Genomic DNA, 11,124 nt, shown 5'->3' with positions numbered 1-11,124 from the left:
TCTAACACACAAAACGAGTCATTTGTCATGGGTTTGACTTTATTTACTAGTATATTAACACATTACATGCTACAGAAAATAAAAAGGTAATTTGTCTTGAAAGAATATAGTGTTATAATAAAATGGCACATTTTGATATTAACACAATTACCACTGCTGTTTTGCCACCCCTTCCTTTGCATGAAAGGAAATGAATGACTTCATGCAGGGCTACTAAAAAAATACTTCTTGGTGGTTTCATTGGCAACACAATTTATAAAGGTAATGATTTATGTAGCTAAGCACCTGCCATAGGCAGTATGAGTGACACAGAAGTCAGATTTGATCAAAATTACAGATAAAAATGAACCTTATCAGAAAGCTGGCAGCAAAGATGAATGCAATTTCATCAACCGGATTATCTTTTAGTAATATCTTTAAATAGGAAATATTACAGTATTGAAGCTGGATATGGCCAACACAAAAAGGAAATCTGAAAGCGAGACTGAAGATATTGGGCAGAACTATGAGGACAGAGAAGCAACGAGTAATGTCAATCTAAAGAGCACAAATATCAATGCAGAATGGATCAGATAAAATCAAATGTCATCTCCTTTAATCTCAAACACTGGAGGATTTCACCTTCAGCATGGAGCCCCCTTCTGAATGCTGTCACAGTGCCACCTAAGGGCTGCTCAAGGAGGTGGCCAGAAACACTGTACCATTATTTCTGAGAGGAACCCTTCACATGGAAGAGAAATCAAGTTCTCACAGATCAAATTCAAAGTTGAGCAGGTTAACTCTGGTAAAGATTTAAGCCGCACACCCAGCCTGCTTCAATCCAAGCCAGTCTGCATTTTGATAAATGATGGGGATGATTGTCAGGTGTCAACAAGTAAAACCGATTCAATTTTACAAAGAGAGGGGGGGAAAAGGCAATCTAGACCACTACTTAGAATGTGGGAAATAAAGAAAACAGAGAGAGGAATAAAGCAGTAAAGCAGATTTGGCTTGTGCATTGTAACTTAAAGGGCTTTAAATTAAAGACTGACAAAAAGGATTAACTGAGGAAGCACAAATGAAACAAAGGCCCATAAGCCTGAGGATTAAAAGAGCACACTGGTGGAAGATGGCAACAACATAGTTAAAAGGTTAAAAACAAAAAACGGCCAGGGATCAAATATTTCCACCACTTTCTCTTTTCTTGGACACACTTGACAAGATCTGAACACAGAGTCAGTTCTGTTACAGTAAATCCTGTGAGCTGAATGGAGAGCACTAACATGTAAAGACAGTACTAACTAGTATAGTGGACAGCCTACATTCACTCTGTTCAATCATGTACATCACACGCAGAATGAGAACACCATGGCCCTTGTGAGGGGCTTGGGTGGGGGGCAGACGTGCCTCCCCCATAAGTCAGTTCGTTCATTTTGCACCCTTCACTCCCTCCCAACATGCAGCAGTAAAAAGTGTTTCGCCCCATGGTACTAAACCAGCTATGAAGAGAACTACAAAATAACAAAAACAAACAAACAAACAAAAATAAATCAATATTTATCATGTAATGATAATCACATAGTACGTCATTTCATAACAGTATGTTCTTATTTTTTCTTACAAAAAAAAAGACTACTTGGTGGTACTTGGTCATAGGTGATTGCTGGATAGGTATTTGAAGTGAGAGAATGTAGTGTTGCCTTTATCGCCTCCACCTCCTTGACAGTTTCGCAGCTTCTCTGCTTGGCTGCTGGGGCTAGAACTATGGCTATAGCTACATGAAGTTGCTCCGAGCTGCTGGTCTTCACTCAGTTCTCCGTTTGACACCAGGCAGGAGGGTAAAGTGAGTGTTGGACTGGGTCTTCTCCTCGAGAACAGCAAGCCTCCAAAACCGAGCTCAATCATTTCCCATGGAGATCAGTTAAATCTCTTTTCTAAAATGTTGCTGCTGTATTTGATCACACTGGAGTTGTGGGTAACACAGAATAGTGCTGCATTCATGTCCAATATGAAGGAAAATGTAGAAGAAAAGAAAATAATGGAGCCATGTTTGACTGTGCTGCTCTGATCAGGCTTAGCATCAAGATCAGAAAATGGAAGAGGCTATGTCCAAAGGTTAGCACGTGCAGTCTTCTTTGTTTAATTCTAAACTTCAAAGAAACCTGATCAGTGTGTAGCTGTTTTCCTTCTCCTTCATGCTAACTGCAACCGGCTGATTTAGCTAAGCTAACTATCTCCACCTTCATATTCACCGTGTGGAAATGAGAGGGTTGCCTACTGTCCTCTAAGACTAAGCACATACAAAACCGGGATTGCTGCTGGATTCCCATCTGACATCAATGCAGCACAAGTGACCCCACAGTGTTCCACGATGACAGATGAAGAAACAACAGCAGTTATCTACAGGCTCTGACACAGAAAGAGGAAGTGGTTGAACTCTGCGCCGAGGAGTCTCCCGAGGAGTGAGTGTTGATAATGTGTCTACGATGGAGGGAAGGTTCTAAAGGGTGTCGCCTAATCCACAGATGGGCGAGTCACTTTGTATCTGTTCCACTGTAGATGACTGAATTCGGTCTGTCAGTAAGTGAGGGCAGGTGGGGGATGCGCAGGGTAACTGTGTCTACGTAAGAGGCTAGAAATGGAGGGTATGTGCATTACAAGTCTAGTGAGGGCCAGTTTTGTTCTCAGTGATTCTCTGAAACTGTACTTGGTGCAGATAAAAGCTGGAGCTGTGAGGTGAAGTGGGGAGAGGACGTAGAATGAGGCAAAGGTAGGGAGGGGAGGAGGGGCGAGGAAGGGTCTACCACTAGTGTCCAGGTAGAGGCCCGGTGGTCCGCTCTCAGCTGAGCTCGTCCTCGGCATTGTGCTGGTCCAGCAGTTTGACATGCGTGAAGGGAAAGTGGCCGCGCTTGCCTTTGCATTCCCCCTCCCATTGGCCGTTCACGTTGATTTTGGTCACCTTCACCATGTCCCCCACCTGCACAGGAAGAGAGGAGAACCTATGAGACACAAGCTCAATCCAACTGTCCTCTCAAAAACCACCATGTCACATGCAGTTGCATTCATCAGAGTTTCTTAGCAGTAACAGTAATGATGAACAACCAGACTGACTCAGATGCTTGGAAAAACATTTGAAGCAAGCAAGAGATGCGAGTGATCTGTAGGCGAGGGCTTGCTCCTGGGTGAAGTAATGCATGATTACAGGTGACCTGCACAGGGAGGGGAGTGTCCTGTGTCACTGAACCTGCGCAAACAAAGAGCAGCAGACAGTTCCAAAGTTCAAGTCTGTGAAGGCGATGACTTAACGGCATAAGATCTATCTGATAACATTTACCAGACAGGTGCAGCTGTGTCAAAGAATTTGCACGACAGGTTTTTATATCCCGGATGTGAAGCCTCTGAGAGGTATTGCGCTCTGTGCACCCAATACTGCTGCTTCAAATAGGTAATGCAGTTTAGCCAGTTTTATTTATCGAGGTAGCTGAAAAGTCTCTACAATTAATTGTCACGAGTTATTATTTTTTTGTATCAGAAGTAAGGCGATTGAACACCTGGCATTGTTTTTGATCATTATTTGTTCCACAAAATGTGAGAAGAGGGTTTAATTAAAAAAAAAAAAAAAAAAAAAAACAAGAAAGAAAAAAACTCAGGTTGCTGGTTTTGTCCCACCAGCAGTATGCAGAGCCTGTTGGAGGATATGAGTAATAAAGGAAGAGGAACTCCTGGAGACAGTTTTCATACGGTATCATTACCAGGTCTCAGACAAATAGTGCATCAATAGACTACACACAACTCTTCATGAGCAAACACTGGCAATAGTGGATATAATAGCTATCATCACTACTGCAAAACAGACAATTAGTACAGTTCTTGACATTTAAAAGTGTGCTTATGCCTACAGTGAGCAACTACCGCACCACAACTACTTGAACTGGTTTGTAACAACATGCATTCATGTTAAATTCTGGTCTACAACATTTGAGTAATACTGATATCTTTAATTTTTTTTTAGTTAAGGCATCTGGGTTGTGGAATTAAGTACCACAAAGCATCAGTGGGTGCAGTACTTTTTAGCATTTTAAGTATGGTTTACAACTGTGGTTAAAAGATTCTCATTCTTGTTGCCATAAAGTTGTGTGAGAGTGATACTTGTGGTTAGAAATGTCTTGCAGTGATGAAATGCTTGTTATCTTTGCTTTTGGCATTGTGCTCTAGCTGTAAAACCATTAAGGGCGTTTCACTGTGTGAATCCATGTGCTAGCTTTGAGTTACCACAAGTTATTGCTATCATTTAGCAATACTGGTGCATCATGAAAAGCCTGCACCCAGGAACTACAGATGGAAAGTTTCTTTTAGCTATATCTAGTGCATGTATTGCAAATAAATAAATGAATCAAATTTTTACTTGGATGATCATTAAGCTGTTTGGGGACTGTGTAGCACAGCGGTCCCCAACCCCTGGGCCTCGGACCGGTCCGTGAGTCGTTTAGTACCGGGTCGCGAGAGTTGAGGCTCAGGTGTGAAATGTATGGTTTTCAGGGTTTTTATCGGTTTTCAGCGTTATTTTGTTATCGTTTTTATTGGTAACTCGGTTTTCCTGGGTCTTTTCACGTGTGTTATGAATAAATCTTCTTTTTTTCGGTACCGGTACTAGTTTTATTTTGTTGTATTTATCCGCGACACCTTAAAGGCCGGTCCGTGGATTGTCGGGCATAAACCGGTCCTTGGCGCAAAAAAAGGTGTAGCACACGGTTTACAGATTTTGATCTTTTAGATTTTTTTTAGATTTTCTCCCTTTTCAGTTAATTAAACTGATTACTTTTTACTTAATAATGTAACTGCTCAATTAATCGAATTTTAATCACGATTACGATCTGGGCTTTCAACGATTATTAAAAATGACTGAGCCGATTATTAGCCCCTCCCTCATTTATCCGCGACACCTTAAAGGCCGGTCCGTGAAAATATTGTCGGGCATAAACCGGTCCGTGGCACAAAAAAGGTTGGAGACCGCTGATTAAGAGGACCCGAGGGAAGCTCGGAAAGCTAAGCAGAAGTTATTTGGAGAGGAGAGTGACTGCTGTTGGTTGAAAAGAGAGGTAAAAAAAAAAAAACTTCAGTGGTGTTGCACACTATTTTATATTATTTTTTAAAGTCATTGTTAACCCTTTAAAGCCGGTCAGAGCAGCACGCTCCGTTTTGTGTAACTATTTTTAAATCCCTGTAGAACCGGAACCGTGTAAGCTAGCGCAATAAACCGGAGGAGTTGTACTTACATCTTATGCCATCAGCTTGTCCTCGGTCACGGTTTCCTTCCACATAAAGCTTTGCAAAAACTGCATAAAAAGCTCTTGCAGGAACAAAAACACAATATTCCAGAAACACGCTTTGCCGATCCGATCAGCTGTTTGTAACACTTCCCACAGTGAAACAGATGTCAGCGCGAACTACCGCATATCCGCCATTTCCTGGCCGAAACCGGAAGTGACGTCATTTTCGCGGAAATTGTAGTTTTTTACTCGTAGGCCTTAAAAGCTTATACTGGTCATGTTTGACTTTTCTGAATAGTTTCTGGGATGCTTAGAACTCGAATTGCACTGCTGGAAATAGTTTGTTTTGATGCACCTGCTGTTTTCTTTGCAAATTTGCATCACAGGATTGTTTTTTCGTTTTTCCTGCAGTATATAAAAATTGGTGTATCTCCAAAATAAAACTATGAAGACACTCAAAATAAATTTCCTGTTGTTGTAAACTATTTTTTGCAACTTTTTTGTATTTAAAGTTTTGAGGGATAAACCTCTTAAATTTCTCCAAGTAGAAATATATGTAAAAAACCAAAAACGATTTTCAATTTTTTTTTGTAGTTTATTGCACTTTTTTGCAATTAATGTAGTTACTATGGACTTAATGCATACATATTATTAAAATATGGGCTATAACAGTTGTATAGCAACTTGAAATGCTCCCACAAATGGCACTACAACATGTAAAAATATAATATAAGCTCTGGCGGACTTGGTTCTATAGTAGGTCTTAAAGGGTTAAATAAATATCGTCAAATAATCGAGATCTCAATTTCAGTGAAAATAATCGTGATTATCATTTTTGCCATAATCGAGCAGCCCTAAATGTAACTTTACTGAACTAATTTCTATTGTATGTTGTGCACCATATTTGCACTTGTTCACTAATCCTGTAGTATCCAGTGTGGGCGTGTATGACAAGTTCTAGGATGGCAGTTAATGTTAGCTAGAATATTCTGCATGTTATTTCATACTGTACATTTCTATAATAAACTCCAGCGACAATGACATCTCTGTGAAGCTGACATGTTTTGTGCCTCAGAATTGAGAAAACAAGTGAATAACCAGAGTCACATGAAGCAGGATTTAAATATTGCAAATTAACTGCTCAAGAGAAACAGTGATCTTTACCATCAAGGAAATGTAAGCTAATAATTAACTGTCCAGCACTGCCATGATGAGCAACTGATGGCCAAACAGAGTGGCGAAAACGCATTGTCTCATATGGGCCTAACCCAGAAAGGTCCTCCACAGGTGGGAGTGGCAGAATCCAGTTCATACAAAGGATGTCTCTGTCATATGCGAAAATAAATTTCAAGTAAATTGAAGCTATTTTTCTGGCTGCTGAACAAGCCAGAGAAATAGCTCGTTCATCAGAATGAAAAGCAAAATGTGGGTAGAGGTAGGGCTGCTCAATTAATCGAATTTTAATCACGATTACGATCTGGGCTTTCAACGATCATTAAAAATGACTGAGCCGATTATTAGCCCCTCCCTCATTTATCCGCGACACCTTAAAGGCCGGTCCGTGAAAATATTGTCGGGCATAAACCGGTCCGTGGCGCAAAAAAGGTTGGAGACCGCTGATTAAGAGGACCCGAGGGAAGCTCGGAAAGCTAAGCAGAAGTTATTTGGAGAGTGACTGCCGTTGGTTGAAAAGAGAGGTAAAAAAAACTTCAGTGGTGTTGCACACTATTTTATATTATTTTTTAAAGTCATTATTCAATACATTGTTATTGTTAACCCTTTAAAGCCGGTCAGAGCAGCACGCTCTGTTTTGTGTAACTATTTTTAAATCCCTGTAGAACCTGAACCGTGTAAGCTAGCACAATAATTTGTTTTGCATATGAAACTTACATCTTATGCCATCAGCTTGTCCTCGGTCACGGTTTCCTTCCACATAAATTGCATAAAAAGCGCTTGCAGGAACAAAAACATAATATTCCAGAAACACGCTTTGCCGATCCGATCAGCTGTTCGTAACACTTGGCACATTGAAACAGACGTCACCGCTAACTATCACATGTCCGCCATTTCCTGCCCGAAACCGGAAGTGATGTCATTTTCGCGGAAAATGTAGTTTTTTTTACTTGTAGGCCTTAAAAGCCTATACTGGTCATGTTTGACTTTTCTGAATAGTTTCTGGGATGCTTAGAACTCGAATTGCACTGCTGGAAATAGTTTATTTTGATGCACCTGCTGTTTTCTTTGCAAATTTGCATCATAGGATTGTTTTTGTTTTTCCTGCAGTATATAAAAATTGGTGTATCTCCAAAATAAAACTATGAAGACACTCAAAATAAACTTTTTTGTATTTAAAGTTTTGAGGGATAAACCTCTTAAATTTCTCCAAGTAGAAATATATGTTAAAAAACAAAAACAATTTTCAATTTTTTTGTAGTTTATTGCACTTTTTTGCAATTAATGTAGTTACTATGGACTTAATGCATACATATTATTAAAATATGGGCTATAACAGTTGTATAGCAACTTGAAATGCTCCCACAAATGGCACTACAACATGTAAAAAAATAATATAAGCTCTGGCGGACTTGGTTCTATAGTAGGTCTTAAAGGGTTAAATAAATATCGTCAAATAATCGCGATCTCAATTTCAGTGAAAATAATCGTGATTATCATTTTTGCCATAATCGAGCAGCCCTAGGTAGAGGTGTCTTTAGCCATCCAACAGCAGAGGAGCAGAGACAGAGCACGCTCAGTTTAACCTCCTAGTCCCATTTGTGGCTCAGCTGGACTCCTGGCTTCACAGAGACCAGAGGAAATGGTCCTGTTCCCAAACACAAACTATTTCCTTCCCCAAATGACCTGCTCCGTGGGAGCCCCGCTCTCACTTCCGGACAGTTTAACAGCCCAGCCGCCGTGAGCAGCACTTAATGGCAGTCATACTTTGAGTCTCCTATTTAGGTTCAAATCTGGGGGAAAGCGCAAACACTCGTCAACTGACTAGAGCACAAGTCTACAAGGAAGAATCCAGGGTATTAATAACCACTGTGTAGAGACTTGCAGGTCAGTCTGTAATGGTGCTGGACTGATTTCAACAGAGAAATTAAAAGAGCAGATTAACTACAGAACCTAAAAGAGAGCTGCTTAATCACTTTCTGACCTTGATTACTCTTCACCCAGCTCAACAAATAATGAGGAAGAACTGGCCAAAAGCACAATGGGGAAAGAGAGCCAAAGAATGTGAGTTCAGTCTCGATAAGCTAAAAGGGCTGGAGCTACATCCGTCTTCCTAACTATCTCCTAGCTTCCAGTGCATGTTATAAGGAGAAAAAAAATTAAAATACCCATACAGCCATATTTACCTCTAGAGCCAGGGCTGTCTTGTCATAGGCATTAGGCACCCTCTTCTGTATTGCCCTGGCATAGACAGGTCCGTTCTGGAGGTTTGGGAGGGGTGTGGGTTGGGCGTACTGGCTGGGGTCTCCCAGCAGTGGAGCGCCAGACGGTCCTGCAGAGCCGTCAGAGTTCCCCAGCATCCCCATCCCACCAGGTGCAGCACCGGACATGCTAGACCCCGCCACCGAATTGGGGGATGCCGGTCGGTACTTCTCCACGTACGGCACTGGGATCATCCCTGTGCGGCCTTCCGAGTTCTGGGCGTTCCACCACTGCTCCTCTGGTTTCTCAAGGACTCGGAGGATATCACCTTTCCTGAATGGGAGATCCTCGTCGTCATTGCCGGGGAAATCAAAAAGTGCCCGAACATACTCATCCTCCAGGCGTGGTGGGGGGCCTCCACCGGGGCCAGCACTCATGAAAGTGGGGTGCTTAGATTTGTTGATGGGTTCTATTAAGGTGGTGGTATCCAAGTAGTGGATTTTATAGAACTCTAGCAAAGCAGGTAGTGCATCAAATTCCTGGTCGCCAATACGGAACCTTGGATGGGCCAAACCTGGAGAAAAAGAGGGAGGGCAGGTAAAAGGTGAAGTTAGAAGCAGAAAAATTAAATCATAACTCACCCGAAACACTCCTTTCCTTATCTATTAGTGTTCACATCTGGGAAATCTAAAGGCAGCCTATTTATGTACACAAGTATGATGGTGATGATTTCCAACATGACCAGGAAGTCTTTCAGTTTCCTTATTTTACATTTTTCTCATACATGTCGTGTTTCTTCCAGTAAGTGTTCTAGAAAATGCATGAGGGAATACAACAAATATTGTGGGAGAAGACAACCAAGCAGACGCTTTTTTCAGATCAAAGCCTGCCAAAATCAGTCTATGAGAGACCCCCCCCCCTTCTTTTTTAAGGTGATTTGCTTCCAGTTTGACAAGTTGGCTTATATAATGTTACACCGGGCCTGACTTGCAATGATACTGTGCGCTATTTAAGAACGCATACCGCCCACGCAGGAACCTATAGACACACAAACCATCAATTTGTGATTTCTTAAAAACAGTGTGTTGCATAACGCACAGAGAATTGTCCGTCTGAGCTAACGTCAAACTGAAACATGTTTCAGTGTCTGGCCTGCCAGGAAAATGTACTATTGCGCATCTTCTTTGGTGCAAGTCATGCAAGAATGGTCACATCAGCATCTCCTAATATCAAGCCTCCCCCCACCCCGTACCCCCAGCTCTGCTAGCTTACCTGGACCAGATTGTCGGTTGTTGCTGATGCTGTTAATTATATAATGCGAGACTTTGGAGTTCTCTGACACCGAAAGCACGTAGTCGCCGGGGCTGGTGATGGAGTCCCGAACCAGAAACACGCCATGCCTCTGCCCCTGCAACAGAGACACAGCCTCCTGCCTGCTCAACCGACCCCAGTACCAACTACCACGGTCCTCCGCGTCAAAATTTCCAGCCATGATAACCACTCCAAAGCCGAGGCTTCACCGGGCCTTCCCTGCTCTCCCTCCCGTTATCCACAGGCAGAGCGTTCAACTCATACAAAAACTTTAGCGCCTAGAGCACGTTTAGTAAACAGGCGACATCCGCAGCTGGCCGTTTGGGCATCAATTCTCCGACACTGAAGCTCAAGCACCTAATAAAAAGGGACTCTGGCTCGGTTTGTGCTCAGAAGTCAGCTCTGTACGTCCTATTATACGTTTTAACGCCACAAATCCTGCTACAATCCAGCCGCCGATGACAACTAACTTCAAAAACTGAAATGGCGGATACGCGAAAACAAAAAAAGACCCTTCTCACCGGATATGATGTATCACACTTACGGCGCACGCGCCGGCGTGACAGCATCAGCTTGTCGTCTCGTCCATCATCCTCTTCGAGCGACGTCTTTTGAAAAACAAGCACGAAATTACTTACAACATTTAGAGGAGCTTATCATACGATGCCATGTCGCTTATTCGTGCGTGTTTTCTTACAGAAATTAAACATTTTTAAAGTTATATTGTGGCGATGGTCACGAAAGCGCTTTTCCTGCTCGGGCTAACTTTGTCTTGTGTTTTATGGTGGTGGGTTGTGAAAGCCAAAGCTTATACCCCACTGCTGCACCGAGCGCAGAGCGTTATGCTAACCAACGCTTAAGTTCTTTCTCACACAGTAAAGTAAATAACTTCATATCTTTTCATCTTAACCAAGTGAACATAAAATAGATTAGATGCATTTTGTAATATTGGCCGCTAGGTGTCACTCAAAGACTTCAAAATCCTGTCAATATACCGGTTCTCACACCTAAATGTCAAGCTTCGGTACTCCAGTGAGAGTAGTTAAAGTAAATTCTACCTGCTAAGTTTTCTGTGGATAAGAGAGCTTCATTCTGCAACCAAATGTAACCACAGAAGAAAGCAGGTCATGTTCTATGTGTACCACCAACATAAACACTTGATCGCTGTAAATACTGAGGTAAAGCAAAT

The 11,124-nt window shown here is 41.9% G+C and overlaps 1 protein-coding gene across 1 annotated transcript; it reads right to left on the bottom strand.

Moving 5' to 3' along the window:
- Positions 1 to 37: 37 nt before the first annotated feature.
- Positions 38 to 10,417, bottom strand: crk (CRK proto-oncogene, adaptor protein). Its single transcript, XM_085370477.1, has 3 exons — positions 9,897 to 10,417; positions 8,609 to 9,198; positions 38 to 2,956 (listed from the first exon to the last, which is right to left on the bottom strand). The coding sequence occupies exons 1-3, from the start codon at positions 10,114 to 10,116 to the stop codon at positions 2,819 to 2,821; spliced, it is 948 nt and encodes a 315-aa protein (XP_085226603.1). The 5' UTR covers positions 10,117 to 10,417; the 3' UTR covers positions 38 to 2,818.
- Positions 10,418 to 11,124: the final 707 nt, after the last annotated feature.

This window comes from Diplotaxodon limnothrissa, linkage group LG14, assembly GCF_057381915.1.
Source record: "Diplotaxodon limnothrissa isolate DT_005_m linkage group LG14, D_limnothrissa_male_GT1.1, whole genome shotgun sequence".
Classification (NCBI taxonomy): Eukaryota; Metazoa; Chordata; class Actinopteri; order Cichliformes; family Cichlidae; genus Diplotaxodon; species Diplotaxodon limnothrissa.
The sequence above is the reverse complement of the archived record's forward strand: the minus strand, read 5'-3'. Positions and strand labels throughout refer to the sequence as shown.